At 40.1% G+C, this 22,363-nt stretch overlaps 1 protein-coding gene across 2 annotated transcripts in view; it reads right to left on the bottom strand.

Annotated features, from left to right (window-relative positions):
• Positions 1-22,363, bottom strand: part of grb10b (growth factor receptor-bound protein 10b) — a 68,414-nt gene that overhangs the window by 19,483 nt on the left and 26,568 nt on the right. For both annotated transcript variants that reach the window (XM_079693477.1, XM_079693476.1), the window contains exons 4-5: positions 17,548-17,845; positions 15,452-15,596 (exon numbers count right to left, since the gene is read on the bottom strand). In XM_079693477.1, coding sequence (XP_079549603.1) covers positions 15,452-15,596; positions 17,548-17,845 — 443 coding nt within the window. The remainder of the gene's footprint in view (positions 1-15,451; positions 15,597-17,547; positions 17,846-22,363) is intronic.

Below are 22,363 nucleotides of genomic sequence, written 5' to 3'. Positions count from 1 at the left end.
GTAGAGACTTATACTTTCCATCCTCGTCTTAAGTGAACAGGGACAGTCAGATCTTTGCACACATGTCAAATGTTATCCCCTATCAGAGGTAAGGCTTTGTGTAAAAAGGAGATACAGTAAGAATAACTTGTTGCAAGTTATGAACAAAACTCAGTGCAAGTATGGTGATAAGAAACACAAGGAGGCTGAGCTAGTGGAGATGCACATCAGGACAGAGTGTAGGAAGCGGAAAGGAAAAGTAGCGTCTGCCAGGAGCAGCATGAATCAGCAGAAAAGTATCTCTTTGTGACATTATTAGAAACACCTGAACTGTGACACTCAGAGATACTGATCAGCTGAGAGTGTACATGGATAAGGCCAATGACTAAGTGTAGATGGATTTAGATGGGAACTGATCTTTCATTAGCTGTGGAACTCGTATCTTGCTGTGTGGCAAAATCATAAGACTGCCTCGTGAGAGGAAGGAATGAGAAAGCAGACAGAGATGAGAGCTGAGTGAACCATTTTAACTGGCCTACTCTAGTTCTTGGTCTTCTACTTAAAGGCAAAGGATAGTTTTGTCAGTAAAAATACGAGGTACATTAAAGGCAGGGTAGGCAAGAATGGAGAAACCAGCTCGAGTGCGCTAGAATTTGAAAGTACACAGCCGAAGAAAATCTGCGCCTTCCATCAGACTTCCTTGCAGAGCCCCTCCTCCAACACACAGGAACGCGCACATGACCAATGAGAGCACGAGATAAGTTTGTGCACAGATGGAAGGCTGACAGGCAGGTAGGCCATCCAGTTATTTTAGCCGGGCCAGCTCAGATGATTGGTCGTGCTATTTACAGTACTACGGCTTCCACAGATGACATTTTTTATGTATTTTTTATGTATTTATTGTCAAAGCATTTAATATATTCATTGCTATCGGGATGTTAAGAGCATTCCATGGAATATAACAAAAAGTGTTTCTGAAGTGAATTACCTACCCCACCTTTATGTAAGATAATATATTTTAAAAGAGAGAAGAAGAAAGAAAAAAGAAAGAAACATAAAGAGAAATAGAAAATGAAAGAAAGAAAGAAGTAAAAAAGAAAGAGAAATTGAAAATGAAAGAAAGAACGAAGTAAAAAAAGAAAGAGAAATAGAAAATGAAAGAAAGACCCTGATCATGAACTGTATATTATAATGTTGCATACAAAGGAGTAAGTAGTAGTTTTACTTTGTTAATCGTTATAAGACTTATACAGGGCCGACAGTACAATGAACTGTATTGGACAAGAGAACAGGCCAGCTCAGTAATAAAGACAACTAGTTGTAATAAGAGCACTTGTCATATAGAAATTAAACAAGATAAAAAGTAGAAAGAAAGAAAGTCTTTATCTCCAATGTGCTGAAGTGTGTCTTCATTTAGATGGAGGCGCAGAGAGGAACAGGGCCTCTCAACCTCTCTGATGACTCAGGTCTGATAACTGCCCTGTGATGTAATCCCCCAGGGAGAGACTGAACACACACACACACACACACACACACACACACACACACACACACACACACACACACACACACACACACACACACACACACACACACACACACACACACACACACACACACACACACACACACACACACACACACACACACACACACACACACACACACACACACACACACACACACACACACACACACACACACACACTATACAGTTCTAAATTACTATTAGCCATTAGGCATATAGAATCCTGCGCACACATCAGGATCCATTTAATGCGGGTAATGTTTTTGAACCAGTTAAACCAGAATAACAGGAAGAAAGTTAGTGATCAAGCATCATGTGGAAAAAAAAACTCAGGTATTAGGGCTCAATGCTAACTTTTAAAAGTGGCAACCAGGCATCAGCTTTAGGTTGCCAAAACTGAAAATACGGTTGCCATTTTTAGTCACCTTTATTTTAAATAATTAAGATACTATACAGTTATACATCAACTTAATAATGAAAATGAGACACAAAATAATGTTCAAAGGCTTTACAATAAGTAATTAACACAATTATTTGAAACCTAAGTGGTAGTGCAGCTGTTGTCATGTTCTTCACAGATCCACAAATGAATTGAGCAAGTCACTAGTTCCTTGGTCATCTGTTTCTCCCTTTCAAATGTGGGTTTTCTTGACCTTTGTGCTGATCCCCACCATAGATCCACTGGCCCTTCAGCATTGAAGTCTTGATTGTGGTTCTGTCATTTGCCAGACTAATACATTTCTAATGTTAAATAAATGAAAACCATTCACAGTTAAGAATTAGATATTAATTATTAATGCTGTAAATTACCTTTAATATGTGCAACTATATTTAAAATGTGTTACCTTTTTATAGAAGTTATTATATGTGCATGCCAATATTTTCCTATGGTAAAGTTTCGTTTTGCACTTTTATTTTGGTAGTAATAAGATCGGGACTCTTATTTTGAAGGAACTTTTACTGGAAGTGAATGGACAACATTCCTCTTTGCTTTTCGTTTGGGCTTTATCAGTTGAATCACTTTGAACATTCTTTTGAGATGCTGACGGGTTGGCCGAACTTTTTACCCCACAGTCAAACAACTTAAAGTGGACCTATCATGCTATTTGAATAATATGGTGTAGGACCATACCTATATAAGGCATATTTATACTTTTTACTTTTCAAAATACCAAACAGATCATGCATTTTAGCCATTCCTCATTTCGCTCAATTTAACAGTCTTTGCATGGGCTGATTCTGAGAGAACAACACCATCTACAGGCCTGGCATATGTACTACAGCGTCTCCAGCGCTTTCGAACGGCATTGTCCGTGGCTGTCTCCTCCTGATTGGTGGAGTTGGCCGTAGCCGTAGCGCTACTTCTGTGACGTCAGAGAAGTGTTCGAATCTGGATCAGTCTGTATCAGATCCGTTGCAGCCCCTTTTTAAGAGATTTGGGTATGGAGGAAAATAGAGAGGGTTGTGTTTTCTGACACTTGGTGAGTTCCCTGGAACACCGGGGACACATATTCATGTATAAAAGACGTACAAAAGTGCATTTTGCATGATAGGTCACCTTTAATTTGCTTCGCCATTTGTTGTAAAAAAAACACACCACGCACCACGCACGCGAGTAAACGTGCACCACTTTCTGGCTCTGTAATCACACCAATGCACGTGCAACTTAAGTATCAGGTTCCGACTGGTCACAACAATAATTAAATATCACTCTTAATACAACAAATAATTAACATTTATCTGTTTTGGGGTGCACATTTAGCTGTTTGCTGTCCTTGTTTCTTTATGTTAAAAACTGGTTGCCACTGATGGCAACCAAAGGCCAAGAAGTGGTTGACATTTTTTCTGAATGGTTGCCAATGGCAACCTGGCAACCGTTACTGTCGAGCCCTATTGCCTTTCACAAACTATGCATATGTAAATTCTAACCTGTTTTCGAACTCTACCTTAAATATCGTAGCAACAAAGATAATATTTTCACCCCAGTGCGTAATATTATTAATGTTCTTGTTCATAATTTAGCCTTTAGGCTGTGTACAACTATGGCCTACCCCCAACCAAACCACAGCCCTCAAATGAACCATAACCATTTATAACCTCAATATCTGATTAAAAGGCTTGTTGGTAGCAGCATTCTTAATATTTTGAGCATACTGAAATTAAATCGATTGGTCCCTGGAGAGAAACTTGATTGTACAAGCAGAAATCAGGATAAATCAGGATTAAATAGTTGTTGTTTTGTTTTTTTAAATACAAATGAAAATGGAGTTGAGAAACAGTACATTGTTGATTACTCTAATAGAAACAGCTCACAAGGAAATTTGAGCTATCAGTTAATTGGAAGATCTACGTAAATCTTTACATTTCTTATTCACATTTTCTTTTCCGCCTATGCTTTGCCAAGGCCTCACAGTTCCATTGCACAACTATCTACTTGTCTTTCTAAGTAGAGGATTACAATGGGCTTGCTTTTTGGAGGTCATCAGTCTTGCCTAGACAAACCGCTCCACTTTCAACATTTAGCTATATCTGCTCTGTCTATGTCCGACTAAATCCCTATTGGTGTTGCCAAAAAAGAACTGTAGCCATTGAAAAGCTGATTTGGCTCACACGACCCACCCCTGCTGCATATTCCCATTAACAAGTACTTTCTATAAAGCCCATCAGACTGTAATGTGGTGCTGTGTGTGGTCTCGCCCGCCCTTGGAAACTGATGTCCGGATGATGAGATGGAGACACAAAAACCTGAATTGGCCTCGGACAATTGGCCGTCCCAACTCAGCGCCTGTAGTCAGCAGTGGTGGGAGGCACTAGCCAAGAAAACTCTGCTGACTCATGAGGAAGAGACGGTGAACTGTCCCTTGTCATCCAATTACCGTGTCAAATTAAGTCCCAAGACATTGAGGCCTATCTGGGCTCAGCGAAGCAAAAGAAGGCAGAAAGGGATTTAGTAGGCAGGGGACAGAGGGGGGCGAGGGGGCAGAGAGAAAGGGAGGGATGGTATAGAGAGAGAGAGAGAGAGAGAGAGAGAGAGAGAGAGAGAGAAGCATAGGAGGTAAAGACTCCCAGAGCACACTGACAATACAAAGTCATGTATGGTGGCAGACTGCCATCACTGCCACTGTGTAGCCATGCATCAAACCATACGCTGTGTATTGGGGAGATAGTTATCCCACAGAGCTGCTCAGTCTGTAAATAATGGAGTCTTAACAATGACTCAGGGTTTTAAGACTCATCGAAGATTCAAAGTTATTTGAGCAGAGCAAGGTCAAATTCAATTAGAAATGCAGGTCAGGATATTTTAAGACAGACTTTTGGCAAAGCCACAACAAATAATGTATGCATATATTAAGGGTAACAGTCGATTTTTATGCTAGATGTGAGGTTAAATGTCTGGTTTGGTTTTATAGGGCAAAGTATGCTTCTTGGAAAATACCGCTATTTCATTTTTTTCTCAAAAGTCTATGCTCCAACTTATCTAGCTTTTCTCAACTTCCATTTTCAATGTTCTAGAATCTAGAAAAACCACATCAAGAACTTTGCTCAGTCATCCCTCCACAGCTGGACTGTTATCTTTCTAACTTATTCATGTATCATTTTCATTTCAAAGGATCACTATTTGTTAAAATGTTATACATATCCTTGTTATTTAAATGTGCACATGCAGAGTTTACACACACTTCTCAAAGGCCATCTAGACAGGGTTAAGATGATGCAAGAACAATCTCTTCCCCATATATTGAGACTACCTGCTGAGAAACATCCCGCATGGATCCAAATATTTTACCAACAGGAGTAAAAGTGGGGGCGGATGCTTAATTGTGTACCAGGGGCGATTGCCAGGAAACCCCAGGCGGCAAATGTCCTTTCCTGATTTGGAGCCATTGTCCAATTACAGCAGGGGGGCAGAAGCATGGGGCAGAGGAAATGTGATTGGGCAAACAAAGGAGGAAATCAGTGGCATGATTTTGGCAATACACTGGAAGTAGTCCACTGGTTGTACGGCAAGTTGACCAAAACTACCGAACTACAAGATATATTGTATTGCTTAAATGTTATACTTTATTCAAAACGTTCAGATTGCAGAAAAATATCAATGTACTCATAAGTAAACCATTGTAATAATGATGTGATAATTAAGCTATTTATTCAATTATATCAATAATAGAGGTAAAACCAATAAGATGAAGAGAAAGAAACATTTTTATGAAGTGAAAAACCTCTACAGGTCCTTGTGTCACATGAGTCTACAGTCAACTACAAACAATCATTTCTCATTCAAAGGAAAAACAGTATGTGCCTCAGATCCGTACAAACTGTCCCAAACAACACAGAGTATCCTCTTGAGATGCCAAGATCACAGCGCCACAGTTGTGTCTGTCTCTCTCTCCCCCTTTCTTTCCTCTAAAACAAATCCCATTATCTGAGCTCTTTGTATCAGGTCTCCAAAATCCTGTTTAGGCTATAAAAACCAGTAATTCAATATCAGCACTTTGAAGACTAATTGTCAAAAGGTACATCTGTAACATCATTACTGTATATTCTCCTCCTTTTTTGTGTGCCCTGTTTTTAGGCCTCAAATAAAAAATGGCACGTCCGTGATACTGATGTTTTATAATATTTAAGCAAGTAGAAAAAACATGTTTAAGCAGGAAAATAGAATAATTATTTTCCCATTTGTCTTCTGACTCTTTTGATTATTACCGTGAACTTTCTCTTGATATAATGTCAACACAAAAGCACTATCAAAGTTATAAAAAGGGTGAACATTTTAACAGCAGATAATATATATTTTGCTGTGTTATGTCCTGGGTGAGCCATACATTCATAAATCTAAATATCACTTTTTTTAACAGCTTTTAAATTCTTCATTCTCTATTCTTCTTTTTTGCCTCTTTCTTCCCATCTTTCGCAGCAGCAGCCTCAGAAATCCGAGCTGTCCTACTTTCCCGAGAAAGAGGGGGATAGAGAGAGGGAGATGCAGTCTCCATGACCTACATGAGTCCAGCAGCTCTGTTCAGCTTTGGCCAGATGAAATGCCTACAGGCAGCAACACATTGCTCTCTTTGTGAAACACATGGGCACACATTTACCTTAACGCATGCGTATACACCTATATCCAATATTCACGCACATATTGGTGGGCAAAATCACAATCTGGTGCTCGAAAAAGGGTCACTTGGGTTGCCAAAAAACACGTGAGCAAAGTTTGTCAGGCTTACCTAATGGGCCAAAGAGTTTTTAAATCAATATTGTTTTGCATTGTCAGTGGTTTGCCCAGGGTAGCTAAATGCAAAATAACACACACCTGATACTCTGAGCATCTCAAATACAGAGATGGAGGAGAGAGCTTACGCCATCAGGGATCCCCATTAGCTGCAGGAGTAATGGGATCCTGCTCTATTAGCCGGGTGAAAGTTGTGGCTTCTAATCTTACACTGCCTGCCTTCTGGGACACAGAGTGAGGGATGGACCATTAAAGGTGCATCATGGCCTGTATCTGGGTGGTCCATTCAGGTTCCTATGGAAGACATTTATTTAGCTGAATTCAATACAGAAATGAATTACGTAGGATATTAATAATTAACCATTTTTTGATATTCAAGGCTGGTACTTTCATACCATTACCTCATTGAACAATTGAAAAGGCTCTGAAAAGGATTCCCTCATTCATCTATAACTAATACATGAGCTGTGATGACATCATTTGATGCTGGGTTAAAACGACCTGATGTACATTGATATCTAGAGCAGGGATTTTCAAAGTGTGGGAAGGTGAGCCTCCCCTCAGAGAACATAAGAACAGCCGTGCCCCCCTCCCAATTATTATTGCTATTATTATTATTATTGTTGTTGTTGCTATAATGCAGGGGTATTCAATTGCATTTCAAAGAGGTCCAGTAAGAGAAAATGTTGTTAAATGCTCTGTTTTCGCTGTCTGTACCTTTCTCTTTTTTTGAGCACGCCATTTGAAATGACTCCGACTGTTTCTCTCCTCTTGTCTCGTCTCTGTGTGTGTGTTTGAATCTTTATATATACAGTCTATGGTTTGAATCTACCGTGCTGACTCACTGACGGCACCGATTTGATTGGCTGAGTAGCGTCACCTCCTTAAAACATTAAACAATAACTTTTTAAAACCTTTTTATCTTAATGTTTTAAACATTTTTAACATTTTCAACATCGTGGATAAATTCTTATATGCTCCCGGCAATACACTGAACGTCAACTTTGCCTCCTTATTACACTCACCCCTACTTTAGTGGGAACAATGAGTCTGCGTCTTTGATGCGCACAGGCGGATGATGCGGGGATGCAATGTAGACAGGAATAAACACTTTTATCCGGTCAAAGATATCGGACAGATAGGCCAACATTACAACCCAGCTCATGTCCTCATGAGAACTTCCTCGCGCAAATCACACAAGCGAGTGAGGACCTTGCCCCGGGACAGCCACTGGACCTCGGAGTGCAGCAGCAGCTGGTGGAAGTGAGCGCCCATCTCATTGCAGAGGATGGACAAGAGACGGGCATTCTTGGCGACTAAAGTTAGCTGAAGTTAACTAGCTAGATTTAATTGTTTCTCGCAATTTGTTTCTCATGCTGCGCCATGCGTTGTTGTTAGTTGAGTCGCACAGACACAGTGCCTGACATGGCCAATATTTTTGAATAGCTTAGTTCACTGCAATCCAATACTTTGTCTTGTCCTTAATTTAAAACATGGTTATTCTTGAAGGGAAATGTATGGCAGATGATGTTTAATATTTATGTAAGGCTGTATTTGCTCTTATATGCGGCAATGTCTTTTGAATGTCTCAATGCTTCCTCTGTGCTTGTATTATGTAGCAGCCTAGAGCAAAATTCACTTTACCATGCCTGTTAGAAACCAATTGTTGAGTATGTTAGAAGTGCCAACATAGGTTTTTATGCATTTACAGCTTTGTTTTTATTCTTATAAACTGATGCTTTTTCATTGGCTCGGAGCCATCATATGGTGTTTAACACATGCCATTTTCTGGTACAGACTAGGCGAGGATGTTAGCTGCAGAAAGCTTAGTCGCAATTAAACTGACCCATTTTACTCATAGGAAGGGTGTAAATTAAGTCATCATATAATAGGAAACCAACAATTTGTGTCTATGTATAAAGGATACTTCTTCAAGAGTCCGCAACTAAATAAATTCCTATAAGAAAACAAATTCCCCTTAACCACAAACGTCTTTATGCATGAACTATGCGATGGTAATCTTCTCCCAAGTGGCTTAGTCCTTTGCCAACTTTAAAGTCCTAGTTATCCAAACTGAACCACTACTCAGGCTAATTATGCCCTACCTTAATATTCAACAGCAGGCCATCTGTATGTGTGTGTCTGTTTGTGTGTGAATGTGTGGCAGTGGCAGGCCGAGGCATGTTTCCATTTAGCAACAGGGGATAAATATGTCCGTGACACATGAGATGTTCCAGACTTGACCACAATCTGCCTTTCTCTTCTCCAGGTAACATTTGCTCAACAGCAGTCAAACTATTTGTATTTCACAGCACCCAATGCTGCAAATCCTCTCAAGTCACTCAATGCAATGTGTGCATATGGTGAGATGCATGAGTCTGCTTGAGAAGGAGAAAGAGAGCAGGGACATGTGTGTGCTGACAAAGGGTCACTGTGCTGCCTGCATGCTCGCTTTACCTCTGCAACAAAGAGTATAAAATAACATGAAAGTGTTGTCTGTTTGCGTTTGTGTGAGGGAGAGAGTTGTGTGTGTGTAAATGCCGTGTGTGTGTATGGTTTCAGAGACTAGATATAATATTAGGAACACGGAGGCCAGCAGGCAGGCATGGATCAAATATACACACATGGGTACATGCATGCACAAGCTCAATAAAACATTCAGTTTGAGTGCATTATTTATATTCCCATCAGTTACAAATGATCACAATTACATAAACAATCCCAGTGGCATAAACATTGCAAATTACACACACACACTTGCATACAAAACATATTAACGTGACTAGCTGCTGTGATTACGCAATAGTGTCTGTGTGTTCTGTGTTTCACTTTAAGATCCTTTTAAAAGTACGCCGGCTGCACGAAGAGTGACCCAGCAGATTTCTGGCGCTGCGTCACCTTTGATCTCAGCACAGTGCGGCCTGCTGAACACATCAGTGCTACAATGAGAAGCAGAACACACACACATAAACAAACTGCCTAAAGCTATGACAGATGCACACACGTGCTTGTAAAGACACACATGCATACATTAAGATCACGCTTCCACACACACAAAACTAGACCGCCTCACAAACACACCCTTACTTTTCAATACACACGCTCGTGCACACGCCCACAGATGTTCCCACACACCGGGGCCAACAGTTTGGGAATCGACAGCATTCCAATCTGCTTTTCCGTTTACAGTGGAAAAATCTGCCCTTTGACCCGGAGTATTTCCAGCATTGAGGAAGGAGGCAGCCAAGGAATGCCATGATTCTGAGAGAGAGGAGGGGTGGATTGATGCCCGTCATTTATATACCGGGTGTTTCTTGTTTGAATCCTATCGCCTTCTTTCCAGCAACTTGAAGGGCTGCTTTAAGTTTAGAAGGTTCATATTTTACTCAACCTTCAGGTGTTACTTGGAAATACAGTGACGTCACTTTTTAGCAGCTAGAAAAACTGAATGTGTTTGTTTTTTCACATGATGGTAGAAAACCAAAATAGAGCAAAAAAGTGATTATTAAACTCATATTCATCAGGTGTACACACTCATCAAAATGCTAAAGTTGCTCTGCGTCTGCATGTTGTTCTCTAATGTGAAAATAAGCCATTGTTTGCCATACAACTTTGGAGTGACTTTTGAGGATGATGAGGATGACTGCTGCGGGTTTAATATACATTTTAAGAGAATAACTCACATTTTTCACACTGTGGGTGGGAAGCATACATTAACTAGGAATGATTTGAAAATATCTAATGTAATAGTTTGGCGACTTCATGCTTCACTAACTTTTTCCAGCTGCTGAGGGGCTATAAGTAAGAGTGTATGCAACATTGATATTCTGCAGCACATTAGAAGTCAAAATTATCATATTTTAGAGTATTTTCAGCCACTTGAACGGCGCAAAGATGCATTGGGAGAAATGATGTTGTCCTTTACTGCACCACGATATCTTTGTTGCTTGGTCGGTCCATAGTGAGTTAATGAAAAAAGCAAGTAGTCCTACTTTTTATAAAAAGCGTACTACATGTGCAGTGTGAGGGGAACCTAAGAGTAATGAATTTCAGCACATTGAAACACAGGACGCATGATTTCTTATTCACGCTTATAAGGAGGCAGATAACAACATCAGCTCATTATCTAAATGTTAACTTGATACTGTGAAACTTTTGAGATGAGTAGGTGTCACAGCTTTGAAGTCGCCTGGAGTAGCAGTCATCCAGAGAGAAAGGGAGGTGAGGAAAAGTGAGATGAGGTGAATAACTGATAAGTATCTTCCTTAGAGCAAAATGTTAATGATGCCTTCAGGGATACTGTAGCTCAGCAGATTCAGAGAATACATTCAGACTATAAAAAAGAAAGAAAAGGAAACTAAGTACAACTCAACAAGTAATATCCCTTTGCAAAAAACACATTTAAAATACAATTAACAAAGAAAAATGAACTACAGCTGTTACCATTATAGCAAAAACAAATATGTAAGGCTGTGTGTAGGCGTCTAAAAATGTATTCCACATGTTTAAATGTGATCTAAAGTAACTGTGTGCAGCACATGTGTATATTTATTTGTTTCACAACATGAATGGGAGAAGCACAGTCAATGCAAATATAGCATTATAACTATCATCACATACTGAATATGTGCCGCACATGTTGCTCCCTTCATTCAATCTAATGCCATAAATAGATGCAATATAACTTAATCATTTCTTAAAATTTGAAAAACACGCATGCAATATTGGAATTACCCTAAACCTTGTATGCAATGTACTTAGCTGTCTCCTCCTGAAGATTAATAATTTTGTTATTCTCAAACAGAAGATATAGAAAGCAGTAGGACGTTATTATGAAACTAGACACGATGCTGGCACGGAGCAGAAGCGGCTCATTTGCTAACACGATTAGTGCCAAACCAACCTTCGTGCACTGCTCGTCTGGCACCAGGCTCTATTTTAGGCGTCTTACTTCATAATGTGTGAATAAGTATTCTAGTGAGCTAATTTATGACAGGACACAGTGCACTTCCTAAGATCAACAGAAATGTTGACTGAACTAAACGTTTGGAGTTAAAGGACAAAGGGTCGACGGATGAGTGAGGAACATTTGTGAAAGACAGAGAGATAAACACTGAAATACAGTCCAAGAGACACAGAGATAGGCGGACCAATATAAAGATAATGAAACACAGACTGGAGAGGCAGAGACAGGGTTGTGGGGATCCGGCCATACCATTGAGCACAGTGAGCTACAGGGCTTCCAGTCCAAGTACAGTAAATCCTTCAAATCTGGCAACCCAGTGATCAAATCCGTGTTCCCATACTAGAATGACTGGGGTAAGCTATGGGAACAGAGTGTCCAAGTAAGTAAACAACAGCACTCTCTATTGCACCACTGAGGACAGACTGTCAAGGAACTAGACTGAGAAAATTAATGGATATACTAGCTATAACTGCCTTGCATTCAGGGCTTCTTATAGGTTTTTCCATTGCACGACATGGATTACACAGGCCAAGCTAGGAGAATCTTCTTAAGTGTAGCTTGGTTGTAATACCAGTTGGCTCTATATGGAATGTATGGAGTTTTAGAAATTAAGCCCATATTTAGTTTGTAGTAATCCTTTAGTGGGCACAGGAAGTCAGTATTTTGAAGGATATTGCCCATCTGTGCACACTTTCACACATAACACAATGGACTAGTGCCAGTGTTCATGGCAGCTTCCTTGTTCAATGTTCTTAATCATCCTGCAACTCCAAAATTAACTACCGGTAATTGCGTATACTCTGATGATCCTTGTATCTTTGATACATCATTGATGATGCACTTCAGAACAGCTCAAATAATAACTTTGGCACTCGGCAGAACTGCATTACATAACATTGCACTACCATTTGTTTATATTTATTTCAAATCACTGGGCAAACTTTTTCTGTATTACAGAGTTTCCCCTTTAGGAATGTACAGCTAAAGGACAAACTGGGAGAAGGAGGGGAAATGGGAAAAGACAGGAGCGAGAGGAAAGTGAGGTAATTGGGAGTCGTATGGCCATGTCAAACAGCTTGCCCAGAGATTCCTGACAGCCCAGCGCTGCGTCCTCATGCCTCCTGCACAGAGGCCAAGGAGTGAGGTAAGGAGGAACAGAGGGACAGAGGTATGAGAGTCAGAAAGTGCCTGGGGGTTGGAGAGTTCTGTAAACTAAACAGAGAAACTCCTCACCAGCAGGCTGGCTGGAGGATTTGAGGGCAGGGAGAGGGCTAAATAAAAACAGACAGACAATGACAGATGTGAACGGATGATAATCAGCACAAAACAGAGCACATTGGGAACAACTGTCATGATTTAGAGGTCTTTCACTGTGGGTGGACGGTGAATGATTGACCTGCTTACCAACTCACTTGTTAAACTAAACAGACCACCACCAACCCCTGAAGGGAGGAATATGTGTTTGCAAGAAAGCAGTGTTACCACTGTTCTACATGCCTCAGGGGCTGGACCCAAATGCACATGTCTGTGATGAGAAAAAAAGGTGCTGAATTGAATTTCCACTGAAGAACAACCACAGTGAGACATTCTTTCCATTTCCATCAACAATGGATAGACAGAGCCAAGGCTGTAAATAGCTTAAAGACCTCACAGAGACAAACATGCCTCTAAAAAACAAGTACATCATATACATTGTGGCTGAATACACAGCACACTCACAAAACTTGACATGAGTGTGAACACAGGGTGTGCAATGAGAACACACAAAGAGAATTACATTTTCCACGGCTCTTTCTCTTAATCGTCGTTTATGTTGCGAAAGTTTGGTAGTCCATGCCATACAAAACGGATTCAAACTTAGTTTTTTCAGCAACGGTATACCTTTGCAGCCATGTGTAGATTTGAGTACATTCTGAGCATATGTCAGTGTATCAACAGATGGGAAACACCCTTGTTACACTTCACGTGAATTCCTATTCTCTAATATGGCTGATAAAAAAAATAACTTATTCAAACTCAAATCCCCAAAAATTGTGCAAACAATCTCATTATATTATGGAAAGTAATGGAGTGTGGGTTCACGTACATTTGAGTTCTCCCCTCAAAAGCCAAAAATAAACCGTAAATGTTACATTCAAAGTTATCCAGGGAGAACAATAAATTATCATTTTTATGTGAGGTTAAAATTTGCATGTCAATAAACAGATCTAGTAGTCCCTTCAGGGGCACGAACAGCACAGAAATACTTTACCTCCACTGCTAATCTCCAACTCCCCTGCACCTCCTTTAATCCCCCACTCCACTTCCTGGTTTAAACTGCACTCTTAACGAGCCGTCTGGGAATTCAAAAACCAACAATATTCCTGCCCCGAACAGGTCACCCAGCCAAATAAATTGGTTTCGGAATATTTACCAGACACGCCTTCTTTACTTATATAGAGTCAAAGTTATGTAACAGCTAATAATTCAGTACAGAACTCATAACCCTTTAGTAAGGCATTCATCTTTGACCTTTTCATCGTATGAACTGAGATTTACCATCCAGTGTTGAATGTGTGCCACAGCTTGTGATTCAAGCCTGTGACATTCCCACAGAGAAAGAAATACCTTAGCTCATGAAGACTTAAGTTATTTCTAATCTTGAAATACTCTGGTAATTCAGAGCCACAACTTCCCATCTCTTAAAGCATTTACTGGATGCGAGGGATATATCTCTTCATCTTGTCATTTATGTGCTGACTTAGTAAGTCGTATTAAAGTCAGACTTAACTGGAACTGCTTTCTGATCTCGCACCATAACAGCCATGACCGGAACAGGCCAGGATCACAGTCAGGGAGAGTATTTAAGAGAAGTAGTCCGCCCTCACATTACAGTAACATGGTATGTTACTGTAAGCAGCATAGGCTGGCCCCATGTGAAGATCATTAGCAGTGACGATGGGGGACTCCGACTTCCAGGAATAGACAGACCAGTCTCTAAATCTTTGTCAACACATGAACTCACAAACGCAAATAGGCTCACAGAAATGCAGTCATGTGTGCAGGTACACACTGACACTGACACACCAGGTACACACTGACACTGACACACACGCACACACACACACACACACACACACACACACACACACACACACACACACACACACACACACACACACACACACACACACACACACACACACACACACACACACACACACACACACACACACACACACACACACACACACACACACACACACACACACACCCACACACACACACACACACATACACACACACCCACACACACACACACACACACACACACACACACACACACACACACACACACACACACACAGCAGCACCACGCTATCACATGCAAGCAATCAGCATGCTTCGGATGAGCAAAACATGGGGCAGATGTAGAGCGTGGAACATTCCTAAACGCTTAGTCCAACACACTTGACTAATAAACACAGCTGATTTACATTATTCAAATACAGCATAGTTCAAAACAAATATCTTGAATCACCAGTCTCAGTTATATAAGCAAATCCGCTAATGTCTCACATCCTGTTATTCTGACATGGTCTCCCATATCGTATGAAAACAATGTTTAGTATCAAGTTCAACCACACCATATAATAACGCCTTGTAAAAATATGAAACCCAAAAGAGGCCTGCTGGGAAAATTAAACCTTAATTAATTCCTGGAAAGTTTCTGAAAAGTTTCTACAGCGTGTTTTAGTGGGGTTGGACTTACATATGTGCCAGTGGAGGGTTCTCCTGGAGGTAGAGAGCCGGGGCTGAGGACGGGGGAGCTGGTTGGACTGCAGAGCTCGGGGAAGGGGTTCGGGATGGCAGGGAGAGAGGACGTCCTCAGCTGCTGCTCCTGTTCCTGCAACCTCCTGATGGACACAACACAGAGGGACGTTGATACCGTGTTCAAACATACTTTTAGCATTACCGTGTGTTCACTAATAAAACGATGAACGGAAGTTTAGGGTTGTGACCTAAAACAGCCCTCCCGAAAAGTGAGATGGGAGAACTTTGAAATGAGAGCCGCTGACACATGTGAAATATGTGCGCAAGAGAGCGCCGGAATAAATAAAGCTTTGCTGTGCAGTATCCAGGCTCATGTCTGTTTCCATCTGATCTACCCATAATGACTGTCTCCCAGCAAGTGGAAATCACAGACCCCCGCAGTGTGCCTGCTAATTTCCTGCAATATTCATCACACATCAATATTAAATCACGACATCACTTTAAATCAGTTTTTAAATTAGGCACATACAGTACAGTAAAGCTCACAGCCTGGGAGAGGAAGGAGGATTTGGCAGCTGATCTAACTTTGACAGCTGATCCAACCCTAACTTTTTAAGGATTCACTCAAGCAAGTTTGTAAAATTCTATCTAGACAGCTAGCTCAGAGAATCACTGTGGAAGACGCTTTTCTCTTAGAATCTTTCTCCGTCAAACTGTCTCTCTGTAGAAAGCAGCGAGTTCAAAAGGGAACGGGCCTTTTGATGTTGTCCCATCTGAGCTTGAGAACAGGGTTATTCGGAGGTCAGCCCTGAATAATAAGAACTTCAGAGCCTGAGTGTGTGTGTGTTTGAAAGAGAGAGAGAGCTCATAAGACAGAAGACACCATTACCTGATCAGCCCTCCTCTGTTCCTCTCATATACTCCAAAGGCGAATAATAGGAGCTGACACCAGCTCTGCTGTGGATGCCTTTGTGTTTGTGTGCACTAAACGCATGCATCCATCCATACTTATGGGGACTTAGTGTGTGAGTGTGAGTGAGCAATCCTACTTTTCAACGCATACAATAACAGCCTTAGGGAAAAAATGGGTTAGTATTCTTCAAATTGAGAGAGACATTTGTACTTGATACTCAAATAAATGAGATTTTTTACCTTTCTCCTCCTACTGGTGTAGTTTGAGACAAACAGGGAGTGACAAGGAGGAACGGGTCATTCAAAGGCTACAGACTTGGAGCGGGGAGGAAACGTTATGCCCAATTATTGGGAAGCTGGAGAGGAATGATAGTGTGGAGTGAGAGGATGTATGAAGCTGGAAGGAGTTAGCTTTAAGTTTGGTGCCATACTTCTGAGTGCATGTTTGAAGTCTTAATTACATTTTTAACTGCTGGTATATGTGCATGGTTAGCTCCAAGCGTCTTTAATTCTAATGGCGCCTGAGATGCGTTTGATGTCACTGTGAAACACCTGAGGAGAGCCAACACTTTCCTGAGGAAAGATTTATGAAAAAATACATTCAACAAAGGCTGAGCCAATTTAATATTATTTATTATTTAATATGTTTATTATAATTAATTGATTGGTTCCGTATGAATAACCAATTCATTTAGTTTGATAAATTGTTTATTGGCTGCTTTACATGAAATAAAAACTTAGCTAAAAATCACGTTACACTTTTTTGTCAAGTTTCAAGGACAAAACATTTTTGCACTTATTATCACAAGTGTTTCTGTTGCATCAAAAGCAACACAAGTTTAGGTATGAAACCGTTGGATGCAAGGAAAATGTATGTCTTGCTCAAGAGCACTTTGCCTTTCAAAACCAGATTGACAGACCCTGTTCGTGTTATACCAACATTCATGTGGAAGCACCTTATTATTCTATGATGCTGGTTTTTAGCTATGGTGCTTTGAAGGACACTCACTATGCCGTTCTGCAGACAAAAAGAATGTACGTACATTTTCTTGCATTCAAATTTAGATCTGTTCATCAAAGTATTCTGGTGCCTGCTAGGCAACCAATCCAACTATTAGCTGTAAAAGTGGGCAAATAAATATTAAGAAAAGGTATACCTGCATTTACTCCAGAAGCACGTACCTGACAGCGAGGATGTGCATGGGTTGTGACCGCCTGAGGCTGGATTGTGGGGAGTCTGCAGACGACGAAGAAGAGGAGGGCGGCTCTGGGGAGATGTGGCTTAGAGCAAGTGAGTGTTGACCCTGAAGAGGCTGGTTGTGTTGCACGTGATTGTGATGGTGCTGTTGGTGTGAGGAAGAGGTCTGTCCATTGTGCAGTAGTGGGGTTGACTCTGTCTGCTGACCACTGCAGGTGGAGTACAGGCTCTCCAGCGAAGAGTTCATATCATTCACCAGGGCCTCCAAATCGACATCATCCTCTGGAGGAGATATATAGAAAGGGAACACATTAGTAAATAATGTTAAAAGTAAGGACATAGTGGAGCAGAATACACAACACTAAAGCTTGGGAGAAAATCAAAACCGAAAGGCAATAAAACATAATAAAAAAGGAAAAATGAAATTCCTCTAAGCTTTCTGTTTTGGTTTCAAATAGTTGAGGCACACACTAAAACTAAGAAAGTCCCTGGATATTGTTGGGACTTTCCCTTTCTATTTTAGTTTCTCTATCATTTCATTGTGGCCGGATTCCAACCCTTGACCTTACTTTGTTGCACTACCTTGATTCTGAGTAATACTGAAAAGAAAAAGAAAAAACTGACAGGCACAGAACACAAGAGCTCACACACACACACCCAATCAGAAGAAGTATCTTGACTACGAACATTGTGCTCCTCTGTGAGCCAAATCTCCAGGGATAACAGGAACAAGCTCCAACCTGCCCCTAACACTTTTCAACTCTCACCGCTGGGGTTCACAGCGAAGGCACAGTAAGCATCTGCTTCGACTTCACAGCATGTTTTAAATATTGTGCTTTTAAAAGGTCTTTAAAAACTGGATTATTTTCAGAGGTGGAATCTATCCTCAAAGCCCCTGTGAAAACCTCTAGGCTCATTTAAATTCATGAAGAGAATTCTTCCACCGAAGGGAGCATGTTGTATCGAAGTTTGAAGTGAGCACAATTGAAGGGAAGATCTCCTTCTAATTGCTCTATGCTATGAAAGTTTTATCATCCGGGTAAACTGGGTGCATAACTTTGCTCTTTCTAAATTACAATCTCCAGTATTGACTCGTCCTATGATATATAATTCTCCATTATGAATGAATCATCAAATATCTGATCATCCAGATCCTGCCAACTGTACTGTAGGACACAAGTAAACCACTAGGGGGGGACAGGCTCTAATTGTAAAGTGTACTGTAGGGGCTCTCAAACTGACATGGTCTCACATATTAATTAGTGTTAGAGGCAGATTTAAATTAAATGCATTACATTGTAACCAAATAATAGACAGAGAATAAGTTGCATTGCTATTTGCAGTAATGGTAAGAGAACCATCTGATCAGATTTTTTTTAATGAACATTATTTAATTTCTTTAATATTTTTTGGGGCAACCAGCGCTCTTATTGTGGAGACAGAGTTGAAATTGGGAGACAGAGGGGTTGACATGCAGAAAAAGGTCCAGAGCCAGATTCAAAACCATTCATAAGAAACAGATGTGAAAAGATGACAAAAGGGATTTAAATGTAAGTGACGAGTAAAGATGATTGAGCTATGCTTAATTTGATGAAGAAAAGTCTAATTATTAAACATTTTACTAAGTGAACTACACTTTTTGTATTCATTGTTACAGCTATTCCAAAAGTAAAACTCTTTGACAGATAAACAATCAACTATTTCACATTTATTTATGTATTTATTTTTTCTAAATTCAAACCGGCTATTTCTCATTTCATCCTCTGCCCATGAATACAGTTAGGAAATAATTGATTTGGTGCTTTTTCATTATCTGTGCATTTTTAGGTTCAAAGCAAACACACTTTGAAAGCGTGTTTAAAAAAAAAAAAGCACATTTTTTGGATGTTCAATTGAACTTTTACCATGCAGTCCTTCTGTCCAGAACTACAAGGCTTAAAATGTGCCCTGCACTTTGTGACTCATGAAATTGTCCCACAGCTCAGAGTGCAGGACAGCTGACAGCTGGATCCTGCAAGGTGCTGTGAGGGTCATGCCACTCTAAAAGTCCCACTGCTCAGCGGAAAGCTGACGTTGGGAAAAAACTATTTGATTGACATAAAGTTTTAAAGCACTGGCTTCAAAGGGAGCCCTTAAGCCTGGGATGGAATCAGTTTCCGATGGAACTACTTGTTCCAGAGGCACAAACAACATGAGGAAACACAGGTGAGCTTGTCTTCAGCACTGAGGCTGAAAGCTATACTTAAGAACCTAAAGTGTCGCCTTTGCCAAGCTTTTCCTAAGGATAGAGGGTGTCGTTTTTTCTCATACTGATATTCTGAACAATTTTTGCTGTTGTATTTGCTGTAAAGTTTCTCTACTGTGGGCTATTTTTATTATATGCACAGCACTTTGGCTCGACCAAAAATCGTTTATAAATGTGCTATATAAATAAAACTTGATTTGATTTGATTTCCTGAAAACGCGTCTTTTAGCTGTATCACAGGTGGCTGTAAATCATAGGTGGTTAATCTGCCGGTATTAATAGTGACATGTAAGCTGGAGCAGCTACTTATAGTTAGCCTGCGGAGCTAAAGAGCTATGTACTACAGAACACAGGGTTCATACGTGGCCATACACAAGTTAAGAACAGACAGGGCAAGACACTTGTAACAGAGAACAGAGACACATAACCTAAACAAAAGAATAAATACAAATGTAAAAACAAAATCAAACAAACACTTATCTGGTTATGCTAGATAAAAGCAAATCAGAAGCAAAAGTCGAACAAAACATGTACTCATCATCCATCAATCACACAAGGTGAGACATGTAACCCCAGGCTAGAGAGAGAAAATAAGTTTCCTCCGAAATATGACCTAGTTTGGCATCTGGATGGGAATTGGCTTAGCTGTTTTCTTCCAAAGAAAAAACCCTTAAACTCACTCATGGTTGTGGGAATGCTGCGTCATTATCAGTCAAACGATCATAATCACCTGTGTATGTCACAATCAGGCAAACAAAGGCCTGCGTCATTCACCCGGCGGTAAGGCTGACAGATTGATGACACAGGCAGCATGCAGGCAGGCACGCACGCACTGTATTTAAACCCCTTAAGATTCAGAAGAGGGGAAAATAAACCGAACACCCACTCCACCCTCTTGTGCCAAGCGAAGTGGTTTAAACGGTAAAACAGAAACACGTCCTTTAGCTAGTATTGTCAGGTAAATGATCCAAACATGACGTATTTTAGCTTGTATTCTCAGGTAAATGATCCAAATTCAAGTTTCAACACTTAATTGTAATACATTTCCAACATGTTGTTCATACTATTTAAATAATGAGTTTAATCATTGACTGTCAAAGTCAACGTTTTGGGCCATAACTGAACTATGGAAGTCATAACCAGATATAAAACTTTGAAGCATCAAACGATATCATAGGCATTATGAGGGGTGAGAATGTCACGGTCCTGCACGTACACATACTCACTAAAAATTACACAAAATCAGCAGGTCTGCTACAGCGTGGAACAGGATTGAACTGCCTTGCCTCAGATATATTTAGCTAGTACATAACATTCTGAGATATTGGCAAATAAAAAATAAAAACTTAATAACCTCCACGTATGTCTCAAAATTGTATGCCACTAAACTAAAATCATGATGGACCCCAGGCCACTCGAATGCCTGGTTACGTCATAACTAAAGTAAAAGCAGTAGATTACATTTGATTTGAGCAACTCAACTTTTCCCAGTTTCTAATTTGTTCTCTTGTCTTTTTCTGTCCTTTTCCAGACTTCATGTCATGCCAGGGCACACGATGTCCTGAACTAAGAAAAGAGCAGGTTCCTAACTGCCAACTGTCTTGCTTATTCTGAAAAAATATGTAATCTTAACACTTGCTGTCTTTTTTCTCTCATATCTTATAAGAAAACAGATGGATGGGCCAACTGTTGACTCAATGATGGTTGGTGATTATTAAATGTAGTCCTTGAAGTATTTTTTTCGTATTTTCATATTGTATTGGCCTTTGGCAGAGAGCGAGTTATATAATCCTATAGACAATGGACTTGGCTATACGACTGAAGTCACTTTGGCGTGTGCAAAGAGGAAAACAACAGAGGAGAGGAGACAGCGTTTGCACAGTACAAGCCTGAGACATCGCATCTGTGAGTAACTGGAAAGGACTGCCGTGTGTGTCACACCACGACCCGGGAAAATGTGGTTTTGTCATTCTTCTATTTATTTAAAGAATACTGCATTTGGGCAAAAATATATTCAACTTGTATTAGAACAACTTATAACAATAACATTTATAATAATCAGCTCCAAAGTAAAATATAATTAATAGATTCATTGTTGGCAAGAGCAACTTATATTTGTCTACATCAAATGTTGGTTTACAAATGCTACAAAAGCCACTTGTGCAATAGCATCTCATTACAAGCATGTCAAATAATGGAAGACATGTTCCCAAAAGAAAACATACTATTCCCTCCAAAAATGAATTGGTTTATGACTGTTCTAGCTTATGGGAGCTCTCATAGCCTTCTAATAATTAACACATAGTTTATTGGTTTGAATTTAATAATGTCAGCAAAGATTACAATCCTACTAATAACACTACAGGAACTAGGCTAAATTAAAAATGTCTGCACAAATAATACAGACCATGAGGATGATATGTAACACAGCTTGTGAACAGGCTCAAATGGTAAAAAGACTTAAAAGTTGTAGCTTATTTGACACCTTTTTTTATAAATAAAAAAAAGAACAATACAGGAAAGGAGATCTGACAGAAATCTAAATGGTCTGCACA

Source organism: Notothenia rossii, assembly GCF_949606895.1.
Source record: "Notothenia rossii genome assembly, chromosome: 7".
Lineage (NCBI taxonomy): Eukaryota > Metazoa > Chordata > Actinopteri > Perciformes > Nototheniidae > Notothenia > Notothenia rossii.
The sequence above is the reverse complement of the archived record's forward strand: the minus strand, read 5'-3'. Positions and strand labels throughout refer to the sequence as shown.